The sequence below is a fragment of the Lolium rigidum genome, chromosome 3, assembly GCF_022539505.1.
Source record: "Lolium rigidum isolate FL_2022 chromosome 3, APGP_CSIRO_Lrig_0.1, whole genome shotgun sequence".
NCBI lineage: Eukaryota > Viridiplantae > Streptophyta > Magnoliopsida > Poales > Poaceae > Lolium > Lolium rigidum.
The window spans coordinates 92,946,896-92,965,171 of record NC_061510.1 but is presented as its reverse complement, the minus strand read 5'-3'; the positions used below and the strand labels follow the sequence as shown (position 1 = coordinate 92,965,171).

The window sequence follows — 18,276 nt, the reverse complement described above, 5'->3', positions numbered from 1 at the left end:
CTGTTGGGTGAAGCTTACGCAACAAACGGTGGTGGCGGCACCCTTTTTCGATGATTGCAGCTGCGGAAAGGGTGGCATGCGGCTTGCCGACCAGACCTGGAGGTGACCCGACTGTTCTCTCGGTGGCACCCGTCTTGTGGTCTCTATCGTGTGGAGCGCGGGGATGCTCCTTCCAGGGCATGCACCTCCAGAGCCCAGCGGTGCTGGGTAACATCGACGCCTGCAAAGTTAGGTGGCAGGAATTGGCGGTGGCCGGTTTAGGTCGAACGTGGCATGTGCTAGCGGCCAACGGGAGGCCTTGTGATGGCCGTTGCCTCCGCATGGTGTGGCTGGTCCCGGCCCACCCATCACTTATTGTCGGTAGGTTGTCAAACCATGGGGCGGTAGATCAAGCATCAACCTTGTCATGGCTGTCGGTGGTCGATGCAACCTAGGTAGACAATCTGGTCAACATCAAGGTGGGCGCGCTGGATTGTTGGTACTTTGGCTGGAGTCATTGACGGCAATGCCCATGGGCATCATAACCTTGCTGAATGCGTCGACGACGCAGTTCACGTTCCTCACTTCCCAAATCACTCTGGGGAACCCTAGACCTATCGAGTTGGACATTGGAGGCGGTTTAGGCTTGGCTTGTGGGACCAATGGCAGATGGTGGTTTTTGAAGAAGTGGTGCGTCATGCCATCTACCGCGTCCATAACAGCGGGTCTCGGCTGCATGGCGCAACGGGGTCTCGACGGCAAACATGTGATGATGGATGTGTGCGAGGAGGTGTCGCTGAATGACATCGACGGAAAGCATGACAAGGTATATGTGTAGATCTTTGTCCTAGAGGGTTCGCGGAAGAGGACATCAGTGACTTCTGTAGCGTGCCTACGGTGCATGTTGAGGATCTGCTAGACCGATTCGCCAGTTGTTACATGATGTGCATAGGTGTGAGACCAGGGCACACAGCCCTAATCGTGGCCACCCCTCCATCAGAGTATAGGTGTAGCGAATCTTACCGCTTAGAAGATGGTGTTGCAATAATTCTAAACCTACGGGATAATTTCTTACGGGGTGAACTGGTAGCATAGGATTGGACCAAAATTTCTCAGGTTCCGTGATTTCAGGGACATGAGCCCTCAACTTTTCGCCACCTAATCCCGTAACTGTGATTCCATAAGTGAAGCCCGTAGATGTAGCATTGTTGTTGGTTTTGGGTTGTTGGATGTGTTATCTTGTAATATTTTTGTGAAGACAAGTTGTGTGCAACATTTTTATATTTTTGTGAAGGCAAGTTGTGTGCAACATTTTTATGCAGATTCGGTTACAACACCTCCGTTTGGCCAGAATTTCGGACTGATTCTGAACCGTAAAAAACTGCCTGAGCATACGTTTTTGGAGAAACAAGAAGAAAAACAGCAGTTAATAGATGCGCATCGGCCCCTGTTTATTTTGACACGACCGAGAGCTAGTCATTTGGATCCGTGGATCATATTCTGAAACGTAGTCGATCGTTACCCTTTCGATCCTCTGTCGGCTCGGTAACTTGGCGGCCGCGCTATGTCCCAACTCCCAAATCGCCTATAAGACCGTGGTGTGCACCAGCCACGGCACAACGCCGCCACCGCGCGCGCTCTCCTCTTCGTTTTCAGCACCGTCGCCGATTCACGAACAAGTCGCCATCACCGGACCAAGGGGATCAAAAAGCAGATAAAGGCATGGAGCAGTTTTCGAAGATGCAGATATTCGTGAACACGCCGACGGGGCAAACCATGACCCTCGAGGTCGAGAGCAGCGACACCGTCGCCGGCGTCAAGGCCAAGATCCACGGAAAGGAAGGTACGCACCTCGCGTCGAATTTGCTTGACCGGCCATCTAGTCTTTGGTTGAGGTCGAGATCGAGGCTTAATCTATGACGTCGTTTCATCGCTGTAGGCATCTCGCCGGACCAGCAGCGCCTTATCTTCGCCGGGAAACAGCTTGAGGATGGCCGAGCCCTGGCCGACTACGACATTCACAAGGAGTCCACGCTTCACCTCCTGCTTCGCCTCAACGGCGGGATCATGCTGTTATATGCATACCCGCCGAGCCTCAGAGCCCTCGCAGAGAAGCAAAACTCTGACAAGATGATCTGCTGCAAGTACGTACACACGCTGGTTGAACTGAATCGCCCCCAATTTTTTTAGCTGTGGTTCAGATAAATCACATTTTTTTTCGATGAACAAGAAACCAGTAGTTGACATTAAGATTTAGTAGATGACATTCCATTAAGATTTAGAGAGAGCTTCTACAAATGCTGTTACACACCGCTCTGCTGCTGCCCGCTCCTAAATTCAGAGACTGCTCCGAATGACAAGATCCAAGGCTCTGTACTCTTGGCATATGTGATATTTTTTTTTCCATTGGTTCAGCTTAGCATCTTTTTTGTGTAGGCGCACAATTTAACTATGGCATATGTACCTGCCCTTTCCTTAGAAGAAAAGGTCAATCATATCATTTTGGCTTGAATTGCGTATGAGTGTGTTTACATCATAATTTTTATTTTTCACACTTATTTTGCAGGTGCTATGCTCGGCTACCTCTGAGAGCAACCAACTGCCGCAAGAAGAAATGTGGCCACAGCAACCAGGTGAAACTATTTTTATCATCTCATGTCCTTTGCCTTAGTGCGATGTTGGTCTCTACTCAAGCTTAATATTTTGACCTTTATTTTCGAAAGAACTTACAACCTCCGGTTATGATTTTATTTTTTGTTACCTTGTATTTATATTCTAGGGTGTACTGTGTGGTGCGTGTTGACATGCGTTTATTTTAATAAAAAAATCAAACATGTTCTTATTTCAAATTCCATTGTAACTAATGTATAGCAGTACCAGATTTTTTATTTATTTTTTGGGCGCCACTAATTGAAAAACATAAGGCCTAACAGGATGTAGCTAGTGTGACCAAGTTTCTTTCATTAATTTCTGATGCATATATTTTTCCATCCTATCATTTTCAGCTGAGGCTAAAGAAGAACGGGTACAGGAGGTTGCGGCGTACTGAATAGAATAAATTCTCCGTTCCCATAATCATACCAAAGTTGTCAGAACTGAAGGTTCAGTTATCTCGCTGTAAATGTCCTTATGGATGTTGAACCCTGATTACTATTGTGATTAGTTCAAACAAGTTTTGTTGATGGCACAAATATTTCTACCCCTTCCACTTTGAAAAATTATATACACCGATTTAGACAGTGCACAAAATATGCCACGAATGCTTAAAGATCGACAAAAATAGATGTGGCGGCATACATGTTAACACAAATATTTACACATTCGAAGCTTCAAAATGTTTTATCCAACCATTAAGCCGATTTACGATCATTCTTCATGGTTATTCTTTTTCTCTACAAGAACTTTAAAACTAGACCCCTTGTTGCTATGTTCTCCTGGCTCTTTTTTCCCATATTCAAAGTTGCCGCCCTAAGATTTGTATAGTGACACATTTCTTAACGAGGGGAGGTGGTGTTGCCACCCTTTTTGAGGGATGTAAAGTGTATTGGTACTGATGTAAAAAATATACCGTTATTGATGTTACTTGTTATTAAAAGATAGGTACTCCCTCCATCCTATGAAACTTGCCTTAACTTTGTTAATATTTGGATATATCTAGATGGAAGGAGTAGCATGATCTTTTTTTCGTTTGAGCAAACAATTTTAAATACTTCTTATTGACGAAATCAGCTTCTAATGTGTTGATGTCATCATCTTCACACATTTTCAACTGAACGTGTAGTTACCCTGCCTTTTTTTTATATATTTCCCCTTATGTGTGCATCTTGCAAATGTTGCGTCTTCATGTTGTCATGAATTTATAGGGATTTTGCGTGCAATGTCACACATGAGAGAGTATGTGAGTGAATGTGCATCGGATATAGTTTCCGTTTAGACATGGTCCAAGTCCAACTATGGAACAAAATGACGCTACTTAAATTCCACTACCACCTCACTAGCTGCATCATCACACTGCAAGTGGAGTGCTTACAGAAAATCTATGGGCTCCTGTGATAGCGCCATCACCCCTAGGACTGCTGCATAGCTCAACCTCCCGGATCTCCCCCCCCCCCCCCACCCCCACCTCCTATCATGGCCCCTTCTTCCTGCATGAGACATTTTGGTAGAACTTCTACCAAACGAAGTAATATGTGTCAGAAATGCAACGAGGTTGAACTTAAATTCAGTTAATTTTTATAATCAATACCACAATATATTTATAGTAGATAATAGTACATGGTATAGATACATAAGCTCTCTTAAGTGATTACAAAATAAAGTCTAAAAGAAACGAGCACATCTTCGAGGTCTTCAAAGTCTTTCTTCTTCTATGACACAATCTTATACTTTTCTGAAGGCAGCTGAAAAATATAATAGATGCCAAGCCATAACCCTGTAAGTGCCAACGAAGGTTCTCCATTAATTTTAGCTTGAGTCGCAATTACAAGGCTACATGCACCCGCGTAACTATTAAAGTCATCAACCAACATCGGCTGGAGTACCAACACCAATATTTCAATTAACAGTAACCAAACTTCCTTGTCGACGTCGTTGGGGAGATGATTATAGGAACCACCATTGTTAAAGAAGTACCATCCAAGACAAAAAAAAATGTAAGTACCATCCCCTTTTTAATAAACTTCATAGAAACTTCAAAGTCGGTCTAGCGAAGCAAGATCTGAAAGACCGTACCTATAGAGGTTTAATCTTTCAACACCATCATTGTCTTCGGGAGGGAGATATCATCTTTGAATGAATGCCCAAAAAATACTTATTGTAGACGACATCTCCATTGATGTGAAGGCTAAAAAGAAGATGGCTACCAAAACCTCTTATTGAAAACTCAACTCATAGATCCGGTTTTCCATCCCTCTCGACGTCGGGAAAGTCGGTCGGAGGGAGGGGAACCGACTTACGAAAGAGAAAAAGATAGAGGCAGCGGCTAAGTGTGGAAGAGGAAGCTAGGAGAAAGCGAAACCTCCTTTATAGCAAGGGCAACGTGTAGCCCGGTTTCCTTTTTTTCAAAAACCTCAAAACTTTTCATTTTATAGTGCTAAAAAGAAGATGGCTACCAAAACCTCTTATTGGAAACTCAACTCATAGATCCGGTTTTCCACCCCTCTCGACGTCGGGAAAGTCGGTCGGAGGGAGGGGAACCGACTTACGAAAGAGAAAAAGATAGAGGCAGCGGCTAAGTGTGGAAGAGGCAGCTAGGAGAAAGCGAAACCTCCTTTATAGCAAGGGCAACGTGTAGCCCGGTTTCCTTTTTTTCAAAAACCTCAAAACTTTTCATTTTATAGTGTCAGAAAATATTGGAAAAAATACATAGATGTAGAGAATTTTAGAATCTATCAATGTGTAAATTTTTCGATTGAAATATATTGTATTTTTTCTGAGTAAAAAGTCTCAGTGGTGTTTTGAGAACCGTGCGATGCAACAACGTGAATCGGCCCAGGCATCTAAACGGACCGAAAATTGCTGGCCCGAAACGAGCCAAACAGCATGCAGGCCACCAAAGATGATGGGTGGAGAAACCGGAAGGGAAAACATGGGAGCGCATCGGATCGAATCCGATCGTTACTACCCTTTCGATCCTCTATCGGGTTGTAACTTGGCTGCCGCGCTACGTCCCAATCGATCGAGCGGCCACCGTCTGCCTATACGACCGTATTGTGCACCAGCCACGGCGCCACGCCGCGCGCGCTCTTCTCTTCGGTTTCACCACCGTAGCCGATTCTCGAACGAGCCGCCATCACCGGACGAAGGGGAACGAAAGCAGACAGAGCCATGGCGCAGCCGTTGAAGATGCAGATCTTCGCGAAGATGCCGAGGGGCGAAACCATGACGCTCGAGGTCGAGAACAGCGACACCATCGCTGACGTCAAGGCCAAGATCCAGGGCAAAGAAGGTACGTACCATGCCATGTATACGTACCCAGCCATGCATGGAGTCTCTGTTGAGGTTGAAAGGTTTACTCCTTCATGAGTCATGACGTTTGTGTCTTGGCCGCAGGCATCTCGCCGGACCAGCAGCGCCTCGTCTTCGAGGGGAAGCAGCTTGAGGACGACCGCGCCCTAGCCGACTACAGCATCGAGAAGGAGTCCACGCTTTACCTCGTGCTTGGCCTTCACGGAGGAATCTGCAACTCTGCATACGAGCCGAGCCTCAGAGCCCTTGCAGAAAAGTACAAAGCCGACAAGTTGATCTGCCGCAAGTACGTAACAATACACTATGACTCTAGCTCGTTGCATCGCCCCTAATTTATCTAGCCGTCGTTCAGGTAGTACATCACTGTTTCAGTTTAGCATCAGTTTTACCATGTAGGGAGTACAAGAATAAGTCAATTTGAACTGTATATGGGTGCGTGACATCCTGACTTCTCGTGCAGGTGCTATGCTCGGCTACCTCTTACAGCTACCAACTGTCGCAAGAAGAAGTGTGGCTACAGCAACCAGGTAAAACTTAGCTGTGTCCATAATGTTCTTGCATTAGTGTGATCTTATTTCGATAAGTTGAATGTTGTTTCTCTACTCAAACCTAGCACTTTGAGTTTTTGACCTTAAATGGAGCTTACAATGACTCCTGTCATGATTTTGTGCGTGCCTACTAACTTAAATTTACATTCTTGCATGTACTGTGATGCGTATTGACGTTCTCAATTTAATATTTTTTCAAACATGCTCTTATTGTAAATTGTATGTAACAATTGAATAGCAGTACCAAGATTTTTTATTCCTGGCAGCCACTAATTCAAAAAACATAAGGTATAATAGATGTAGTTGTGGCGACTTGCCCCACGAAATTTCTTGCATACATCCCTGATGCCTGTATTTTCCCAACCTATCATGTACAGCTGAGGCACAAGAAGGACATGATGAGGTGCTGGAAGCGGTGGAGGCGCTAAAGCGTGCATAAGTGAATCAACTTCTCAGTGCCCATATATAGTCATGCCAGACTACTATTCTGTTGTAAATGTTCTTGCTGCTGTTGAACTGGATTGCTAGTTCACTACTATTCCGTTGTAAATGTTCTTGCTGCTCTTGAACTGGATTGTTAATTTACTACTATTCTGACTACTTCAAAGATGTGTGGATGGCATGCTAATTCTACTAAATATTTTTACACCCTCCACACTTCACAAAGAAAATTGATGATTTAGACAGGATGCAAATATGGTGGAAATTGTACGATTGCGACAAAATTAAGTGGTGGCATGCATGCATACATTAACAAATAAAGATGGTGGTATTATCAATAATCTTCAATATGTTTTTATCTCTCCAACTGTGAAACCAATTTGTGATCCTTCTTCATTGTCGATTTTTTCTCGATGCGATCTTCAAAACTAACCGCATGTTATTATATGTGCTGCTATGGCGTGATGATTCTGCTCCCCATCTCTCAGTTGCTCGTACCTAAATATTAGAGTAAAAGTATCTGATGTTTTCTGTGTAATGAACATGAACAGGTAGTCTAGCCAAAATTATCCAAACAAAAGATACCTAATGGCCTGTGGAAAAAAAATCTAAGCGTTGTAAACAACAAATCTCAATGATCCAAATAACACCGAATTTTGTTATTTTTGCACATACCACTACACATGCAATTTTGCCTCTTCCTCGAGTTGGAGGAGACACTACTAGAAAAAAGGCTACCAGTGGCGCACCTGTTTTTGTTACCAGCTACTATCACGCCATTGCTAAGTGTTAGCGGTGGCTGATACGTCTCCAACGTATCGATAATTTCTTATGTTCCATGCTACTTTATTGATGATACCTACATGTTTTATGCACATTATATGTCGTATTTACGCATTTTCTGGAACTAACCTATTAACAAGATGCCGAAGAGCCGATTCTGTTTTCTGCTGTTTTTGGTTTCAGAAATCCTAGTAAGGAAATATTCTCGGAATTGGACGAAATCTTCGCCCGGGGTCCTATTTTTGCACGAAGCTTCCGGAAGACCGAAGAGATAACGAAGTGGGGCCACGAGGCAGCCGGGGGATAGGGCGGCGCGGCCCGGGCCTTGGCCGCGCCGGCCTGCCCCCCGGGCCCCTCGTGTGGCCCCCGCGTTGCCCTTCCGCCTACTTAAAGTCTCCGTCGCGAAAACCCCAGTACCGAGAGCCACGATACGGAAAACCTTCCAGAGACGCCGCCGCCGCGAATCCCATCTCGGGGGATTCAGGAGATCGCCTCCGGCACCCTGCCGGAGAGAGGATTCATCTCCCGGAGGGCTCTTCATCGCCATGATCGCCTCCGGAGTGATGAGTGAGTAGTTCACCCCTGGACCATGGGTCCATAGCAGTAGCTAGATGGTCGTCTTCTCCTAATTGTGCTTCATTGTTGGATCTTGTGAGCTGCCTAACATGATCAAGATCATCTATCCGTAATACTATATGTTGTGTTTGTCGGGATCCGATGGATAGAGAATACTATGTTATGGTGATTATCAATCTATTGTTTATGTGTTGTTTATGATCTTGCATGCTCTCCGTTATTAGTAGAGGCTCTGACCAAGTTTTTGCTCTTAACTCCAAGAGGGAGTATTTATGCTCGATAGTGGGTTCATGCCTTCATTGACACCCGGGATCGTGACAGTAGGTTCTAAGGTTGTGATGTGCTGTTGCCACTAGGGATAAAACATTGATGCTATGTCTAAGGATGTAGTTGTCGATTACATTACGCACCATACTTAATGCAATTGTCTGTTGCTTAGCAACTTAATACTGAATGGGGTTCGGATGATAACCTGAAGGTGGACTTTTTAGGCATAGATGCAGTTGGATGGCGGTCTATGTACTTTGTCGTAATGCCCAATTAAATCTCACTATATTTATCATATCATGTATATGCATTGTTATGCCCTTCTCTATTTGTCAATTGCCCGACTGTAATTTGTTCACCCAACATGCTTTTATCTTATGGGAGAGACACCTCTAGTGAACTCGTGGACCCCGGTCCTATTCTTTACATAGCATACAATCTACTCGCAATTGTGTTTACTGTTTTCTTTGCAAACATCTTCCACTCGATACGTTTAATCCTTTGTTACAGCAAGCCGGTGAGATTGACAACCTCACTGTTTCGTTGGGGCAAAGTACTTTGGTTTTGTTGTGCAGATTCCACGTTGGCGCAGGAATCCCTGGTGTTGCGCCGCATCACATTTCGCGACCATCAACCTTCAACGTGCTTCTTGGCTCCTACTTGGTTCGATTAAACCTTGGTTTCATACTGAGGGAAACTTGCTTCTATACGCATCATACCTTCCACTTGGGGTTCCCAACGGACGTGTGCATCTACGCGTATCAAGCTAAATTTCTGGCGCCGTTGCCGGGGAGATCAAGACACGCTGCAAGGGGAGTCTCCACTTCTCAATCTCTTTACTTTGTTTTTGTCTTGCTTTATTTTATTTACCACTTTGTTTGCTGCACTAAATCAAAACACAAAAAAATTAGTTGCTAGTTTTACTTTATTTACTGTCTTGCTCTCTATATCAAAAACACAAAAAAAATTAGTTACTTGTCTTTACTTTATTCGCCTTGTTTACTTTTTGCTTATTGCACCATGTTTCCTTTTAATTTCACCACAAAAGACATACCGGTAGGACGTGGGTCCATAGTTGGGAGAAATAATATAGAAGAATTTTTCAATCATGTTAGTATTACTGAAGATTTTGAAGATAGACACTTGGTAGAACTTGCACCTACCTATGAAATTGCTGCTGCTGTTTTAGTTCGCATGTTGGAAACTAAATTTGTTAATCTCAATCCTATAATCCAACACATGTTTCTTACACTTGGTGATATGGAAGAAGGGGAAAAGAAAGATTTTGTTATAGAAACCCTTCTTAGAGAATTTGGTGGTCTAGCAAGAGAGGCTAGAAAGGTTTTTGCTAAATTTAATATGCTAGGTTCTCATACTAATTTTGTTGGTCTCCTTGAAAAAATGGACATAGATAGAATAAGATACACTAATAATATTAATGATGGTGGGGAGATCGAAGCACCAATACCATGTAAACTCCTAGCTATGAATGATGCACTAGAAAATAACTATGCTTGGCTTGTTCCTGAAAATTTATTCGATGAGAGTAGCAAGCCCAAGACTAATGAAAAGGGAGACGCTAAAACTTATGTATCCAATATACTATGCTTAGTTGAGAAAACTCCCAACACCCCTGGTTATGATGTTGATGCTTCATCTCTCGATAATACTTGATTTGCACTTTCTGCGCCTAGCTGAAAGGCGTTAAAGAAAAGCGCTTATGGGAGACAACCCATGTTTTTACTACAGCAATTTTTTGTTTTGTTGAGTCTTGGAAGTTGTTTACTACTGTAGCAACCTCTCCTTATCATGTTTTTGTGCCAAGTAAAGTTTCTATGTCAAAGTTGATGTTATATTTGGGATCGCTGCGCAGAAACAGCATTGCTGTCTGTCACGAATCTGGGTACAGTCCTCTGTAGAAAATTCGAAAAAATCTGCCAATTTACGAGCGTGATCCTCAGATATGTACGCAACTTTCATTAGTTTTGAGTTTTTCCATTTGAGCAAGTCTGGTGCCAGCTTTAAATTCGTCTTTACGGACTGTTCTGTTTTTGACAGATTCTGCCTTTTATTTCGCATTGCCTCTTTTGCTATGTTGGATTTATTTCTTTGATCCATTAATGTCCAGTAGCTTTATGCAATGTCCAGAAGTGTAAAGAATGATTGTGCCACCTCTGAACATGTGAATTATTAATTGTGCACTAACCCTCTAATGAGTTTGCTTGAAGTTTGGTGTGAAGGAAGTTTTCAAGGGTCAAGAGAGGAGAATGATATACTATGATCAAGAGGAGTGAAAGCTCTAAGCTTGGGGATGCCCCCGTGGTTCACCCCTGCATATTTTAAGAAGACTCAAGCGTCTAAGCTTGGGGATGCCCAAGGCATCCCCTTCTTCATCGACAACATCATCGAGGTTCCTCCCCTGAAACTATATTTTTATTCGAGTCACATCTTGTGTTCTTTACTTGGAGCGTCGGTTTGTTTTTGTTTTTGTTTTTGTTTGAATAAGATGGATCCTAGCATTCACTTTGTGGGAGAGAGACACGCTCCGCTGTTGCATATGGACACATGTGTCCTTAGGCTTTACTCATAATGTTCAAGGCGAAGTTTCTTCTTCGTTAAATTGTTATATGGTTGGAATTGGAAAATGCTACATGTAGTAATTCTAAAATGTCTTGGATAATGTGATACTTGGCAATTGTTGTGCTCATGTTTAAGCTCTTGCATCATATGCTTTGCACCCATTAATGAAGAAATACATAGAGCTTGCTAAAATTTGATTTGCATATTTGGTCTCTCTAAGGTCTAGATAATATCTAGTATTGAGTTTTGAACAACAAGGAAGACGGTGTAGAGTCTTATAATGTTTACAATATGTCTTTTATGTGAGTTTTGCTGCACTTGTTCATCCTTGAGTTTGCTTCAAATAACCTTGCTAGCCTAAACCTTGTATCGAGAGGGAATACTTCTCATGCATCCAAAATCCTTGAGCCAACCACTATGCCATTTGTGTCCACCATACCTACCTACTACATGGTATTTCTCCGCCATTCCAAAGTAAATTGCTTGAGTGCTACCTTTAAAATTCCATCATTTACCTTTGCAATATATAGCTCATGGGACAAAATAGCCTTAAAAACTATCGTAGTATTGAATATGTACTTATGCACTTTATATTTTATTAAGTTGCTTGTTGTGCGATAACCATGCTTCTGGGGAACGCCATCAACTATTGTTGAATATCATGTGAGTTGCTATGCATGTCCGTCTTGTCTGAAGGATCTATCATTTTAGTGGTTGGAGCATGCAAAATTGTTAGAGAAGAACATTGGGCCGCTAACTAAAGCCATGAATCATGGTTGAAGTTTCAGTTTTGGACATATATCCTCAATCTCATATGAGAATAATAATCATTGCTACATGCTTATGCATTTAAGAGGAGTCCATTATCTGTTGTCCATGTTGTCCCGGTATGGATGTCTAAGTTGAGAATAATCAAAAGCGAGAAATCCAAAATGCGAGCATTCTCCTTAGACCTTTGTACGAGCGGCATGGAGGTACCCCTTTGTGATACTTGGTTGAAACATGGCATGCAAAGATCCGGTAGTCCAAGCTAAGTAGGACGAGGTGCGGGCACTATTAGTATACTATGCATGAGGCTTGCAACTTGTAAGATATAATTTACATAACTCATATGCTTTATTACTACCGTTGACAAAATTGTTTCATGTTTTCAAAATAAAAGCTCTAGCACAAATACAAGCAATCGATGCTTTCCTCTTGAAGGACCATTCTTTTACTTTTATTGTTGAGTCGGTTTACCTATCTCCCTCCACCTAAGAAGCAAACACTTGTGTGAACTGTGCATTGATTCCTACATACTTGCATATTGCACTTGTTATATTACTTTATGTTGACAATATCCATGAGATATACATGTTATAAGTTGAAAGCAACCGCTGAAACTTAATCTTCCTATGTGTTGCTTCAACACCTTTACTTTGATTTATTGCTTTATGAGTTAACTCTTATGCAAGACTTAATGATGCTTGTCTTGAAGTACTATTCATGAAAAGTCTTTGCTATATGATTCACTTGTTTACTCATGTCATTACCTTTGTTTTGATCGCTGCATTCATTACATATGTTTACAAATAGTATGATCAAGATTATGATGGCATGTCACTTCAGAAATTATCTTTGTTATCGGTTTACCTGCTCGGGACGAGCAGAACTAAGCTTGGGGATGCTGATACGTCTCCAACGTATCGATAATTTCTTATGTTCCATGCTACTTTATTGATGATACCTACATGTTTTATGCACATTATATGTCGTATTTACGCATTTTCCGGAACTAACCTATTAACAAGATGCCGAAGAGCCGATTCGTTGTTTTCTGCTGTTTTTGGTTTCGAAATCCTAGTAAGGAAATATTCTCGGAATTGGACGAAATCTTCGCCCGGGGTCCTATTTTTGCACGAAGCTTCCAGAAGACCGAAGAGATAACGAAGTGGGGCCACGAGGCAGCCAGGGGATAGGGCGGCGCGGCCCAGGCCTTGGCCGCGCCGGCCTGCCCCCTGGGCCCCTCGTGTGGCCCCCCGCGTTGCCCTTCCGCCTACTTAAAGTCTCCGTCGCGAAAACCCCAATACCGAGAGCCACGATACGGAAAACCTTCCAGAGACGCCGCCGCCGCGAATCCCATCTCGGGGGATTCGGGAGATCGCCTCCGGCACCCTGCCGGAGAGGGGATTCATCTCCCGGAGGGCTCTTCATCGCCATGATCGCCTCCGGAGTGATGAGTGAGTAGTTCACCCCTGGACCATGGGTCCATAGCAGTAGCTAGATGGTCGTCTTCTCCTAATTGTGCTTCATTGTTGGATCTTGTGAGCTGCCTAACATGATCAAGATCATCTATCTCGTAATTCTATATGTTGTGTTTGTCGGGATCCGATGGATAGAGAATACTATGTTATGGTGATTATCAATCTATTGTTTATGTGTTGTTTATGATCTTGCATGCTCTCCGTTATTAGTAGAGGCTCGGCCAAGTTTTTGCTCTTAACTCCAAGAGGGAGTATTTATGCTCGATAGTGGGTTCATGCCTTCATTGACACCTGGGATCATGACGAGTAGGTTCTAAGGTTGTGATGTGCTTGTTGCCACTAGGGATAAAACATTGATGCTATGTCTAAGGATGTAGTTGTCGATTACATTACGCACCATACTTAATGCAATTGTCCGTTGCTTAGCAACTTAATACCGAATGGGGTTCGGATGATAACCTCGAAGGTGGACTTTTTAGGCATAGATGCGAGTTGGATGGCGGTCTATGTACTTTGTCGTAATGCCCAATTAAATCTCACTATATTTATCATATCATGTATATGCATTGTTATGCCCTTCTCTATTTGTCAATTGCCCGACTGTAATTTGTTCACCCAACATGCTTTTATCTTATGGGAGAGACACCTCTAGTGAACTGTGGACCCCGGTCCTATTCTTTACATAGCATACAATCTACGCAATTGTGTTTACTTGTTTTCTTTGCAAACATCTTCCACTCGATACGTTTAATCCTTTGTTACAGCAAGCCGGTGAGATTGACAACCTCACTGTTTCGTTGGGGCAAAGTACTTTGGTTGTGTTGTGCAGGTTCCACGTTGGCGCCAGAATCCCTGGTGTTGCGCCGCATCACATTTCGCGACCATCAACCTTCAACGTGCTTCTTGGCTCCTACTGGTTCGATTAAACCTTGGTTTCATACTGAGGGAAACTTGCTTCTATACGCATCATACCTTCCACTTGGGGTTCCCAACGGACGTGTGCATCTACGCGTATCAGTGGCGCACAAGTTGGAGCTGATACCTTCGATCCGGATTACGGATTGTAGTATGATAAGCATTTTTTCTAGTAGATCTAGGTTTAATCGAACCTTGGGAAGCACTGCTAAAATGGTGTAAAGAAAACATCTACAAGACTTGCTAGTTGATTTTATTTTATCATTGGTGGAGAACATGCCTAATGTCCCGGCCCGTAAGGGGCTTTTGTCCCGGCTGGCCACCCGGGACAACGGAGACGGACAAAAGCCCCCTTTTGTTCCGGCCCGCTTACCAGTCGAGACATAAAGTCCACCACGTGGCCTCCGCTGGGCGCGCAGGGGTCACCCCTTTTGTCCCAACTTGTAACATAGGCCGGGACAAAAGGTCCTCTACGTGGCGTGTGCAGGACGCTACTCCTTTAGGGTTTAAGGGGTGCAGCCACCCCCCCCCCCCCCCGCCACCGCCCCCCTTTTATTTCATTTTTCATTTCAATTTTTTTATTATATTTGTACGCTACTACAAGCTGTATACGTTCATGCATTATATATAGATCGAGCAAACAAATATTCGAAGCAAAAGTCTATTCGTAGATTCCCCTTACATATACATGGAGCTCACGACTACTGGGACTAGAGCCCGTTGTCTATTCGAACTATTACACGGGGATCATTACCAGCATCTACTTTGATTAAACAAGCCTTTGTCGTCTAACATTCCTCTCATTAGATGTCCCGCCAGTTCCTCTGCAATTCCTAGTAGGTGTTGGTGTGGTTGGAGATTCTCCCGCATGAACTTGACCTATATAGGAAAATGAGATGGATATAAATATATCAATCTTGATAACAAAATACTGACGATAATAAATTAAAGTTGTGAATGTTATTGCTTACGTTGAATCTACGATCGCTCTTCTCAGTGGTTAACATGCGAATGGACTCGCAAACGTAGTATCCACATAGATTCGTCCCCTGTGGCTGTTGCACGCACGATACAGGAGTAAATGTTAGCTTCTCTGCGAAGTTACTACCCTTAACCACCTTCTTGAAGCATCTCCAAACCCTACCAGGCAAAAGAATAATTGAATGAGTGGATAATTAATTGACATCTCACGAAAGATATCAATATAGCGCGACAATGATTGAAATTACCTCTGGAGCAAGTCCTGCAAGTTGCGGAACCCTTCCAGACCTCTATTCAATGGGTCCCTTACTTCAACTATTGCCTTATCAGCTTGAATGTCTAGCAGAATCCGAGATAATTGCATATTGCTACCACAATTGAGGCTAGGGCTTCAAAAAACTACCACTTTTCTGGTCAGTTGCAAAAAACTACCACTTTTGCGTCTAATTGCTTCAGAAAACTACCAATTGTGTGTAACACTCGGTTTGGTCCAATTTGATCATGTTTTCGACGAGAGATGGCCCACCATTTGATCAAGTTTTCTATCTGAATGACATGGTGGGCCATCTCTGTCAAAAACATGATCAAATGGGCCAAACCGAGTGTTACACGAAGCTGGTAGTTTTCTGAAACCATTAAACGCAAAAGTGGTAGTTTTTTGCAGTTGACCTGAAAAGTGGTAGTTTTCTGAAGCCCTAGCCGCAATTGTGGTAGCAATATGCAATTTTCTCAGCAGAATCCAGTGGAAAGTGCACATGTTTATATATACGTCATGAATTACACTTAACATCGAGTAAGAAAAACTGAATGTGTACAACAGAGTAAGACTCTCACCTGTAGTTGTAAGGAAACAGTAATGAATCACAAAAATGTTGCTCCGTTAAAAACCTTAGCAGGTTTCCACCCGTTTCTTCGTCTTTATCCCTTACCGTGTCATGATGTACTTTATCTGGGTCAATAAACCCAATAGTGTTTATCTAATTTCTTCTGCATTCATCGATCTTCAGTCTGCATAAGAGAGTACCGAAGGATATAATGAGCATATGCAATGAACAGGAATAACTGAGTCAAGAAACTTACAAGCAATAGCAACTCATGAGAGATTTGTCGAGGGCGTAGAAATTGAATAACTGCCAGAGTTCGGAAATCTCAATATGGAGATCCTCCCTTCGGAAGTAATATTCTACTGGGATATTCGCCACGATGTATCTTTGGTCCACCTTGCACTCATCAAGGTACCACTGATGCAAATTCCGCATATGCGTTGGCAGTTCTTCCAGCCTCTTTTTGCTGACCAAGTCGGCCCCGTAGACAAATTTAGGGGTTATATCAGCAATGGGTAGTGCATCATCTTGGGAACTCAGCAATTCCTTCACAGTACAATTCATTTGAGCCGCTAGCGTCGCAGCTGCTTCCATATCGAAATCACCATGTCCCTAGTACACCAAGGGAACATCTAACACTTTGAGGGGTGGGATCGATTGTTTGGCCTGTTCTCCGAGCTGGGGAACGTCCTTTCTTTTTCTGCTTGTTGTCGCTTGCTGGGCCTTGAGGGGTGCACTTTTTGTACTTGATTTCTTCCCGCCTGCACTTTTAGTTGATGATTTGCTCATGCTGGCACTTTTCTTCTCTTTGCTCTGCTCAATTACCTTCGCAAGTGTGCCTGTATAGTCATCCTTCTTCTCGTGTAAGTCATATTGCGATGGTGTGTTCAGAAAATAAAGAGCATATGCTTTTTGCTTCTCGGTGTATGGCGTTGGGGGCTTGGGTTTTTCCTTATGAAAATGTTCATGCAGTTGGCTCTTTGCAACGGCATCACTTTCCTTGTTAGTAAGATCGTAAGCACGGGGGGGGGGGAACCTTTGGTACTCTTGGGAGGGCGACAGTCGGCGGATAGGACTCTTGCCACGCTTCCGCTTGGGTGCCTGCCGAGTCTTAGTGGGCGCAGGCGGCAGCGAGGACGGCTGAGCCGGCTGTGGAGATCGAGATGGACTAGGGATGTGGTGGTCGTACTCATGGGGTGATGGTGACATGTGACCACTCGGAGGAGACGATGGTGACCTGCGACCACTCGAAGGAGGTGATGGTGACCTGCGACGACTCGTAGGGGGTACCCAGCCTGGAAGCCTGATGTTTTTCTTCTCCCAAAGAATGATGTCACCCACTACCTCTCCGAGTGTAAGCGGACCTTCACCTCCAGGGATTTCAAGCTGCAATGACTCAAATGATGGTACAATTGTATCCACCTCGACACGAGCATAGCCAACTGGAATCTAATTGACATGCCATAGTGCCGACTTACCTTCAAGTCCTAATGCAGGTACAACAAAGCCGACCGCCACCTTAAGATATAGGTTCCTAAACACCTGATGGAGATCCCAAGGTGAACTAGGAGGTGCGTCATAATATTGAAGAAGGATGGTGGGAACAACAACTCGAAGCTGAAAAGACATTCGACCACATCAACCTGTAACCCTGATAAATTTTTTTTGGATCCATTACCTTCTGAGAAATTGCATTGAGGAATGCACATACCTTCACAATGGCTAGTCGAACATTTTCTGGTAGTAGTCCCCTCAATGCAACTGGAAGCAATTGTGTCATAAGCACGTGGCAGTCATGAGACTTTAGGTTCTGGAATTTTTTCTCCTTCATATTTACTAGACGGAACCTGATACGTCGCAAATGTATCTATAATTTCTTATGTTCCATGCTACTTTTATTACAATACTTGAATGTTTTATACATACTTTACAGCATTATTATACATTTTCCGGCACTAACCTATTAACAAGATGCCGAAGTGCCAGTTGCTGTTTTCTGTTGTTTTTGGTTTCAAAAATCCTAGTAAGGAAATATTCTCGGAATTGGACGAAATCAACGCCCAGGGGCCTATTTTTACACGAAGCTTCCAGGAGACCGAAAGCGAGACGAAGTGGGGCCACGAGGTGGCCAGACACCAGGGCAGCGCGGCCCAGGCCCTGGCCGCGCGGCCC

The 18,276-nt window shown here is 43.5% G+C and overlaps 1 protein-coding gene across 1 annotated transcript in view; it reads left to right on the top strand.

Annotated features, from left to right (window-relative positions):
* The window catches only part of LOC124701948 (polyubiquitin-like), a 157,941-nt gene that overhangs the window by 54,819 nt on the left and 84,846 nt on the right, over window positions 1-18,276 (top strand). The window contains exons 10-13 of the mRNA XM_047234051.1: window positions 1,720-1,822; window positions 1,919-2,042; window positions 5,823-5,926; window positions 6,031-6,167. Coding sequence (XP_047090007.1) covers window positions 1,720-1,822; window positions 1,919-2,042; window positions 5,823-5,926; window positions 6,031-6,167 — 468 coding nt within the window. The remainder of the gene's footprint in view (window positions 1-1,719; window positions 1,823-1,918; window positions 2,043-5,822; window positions 5,927-6,030; window positions 6,168-18,276) is intronic.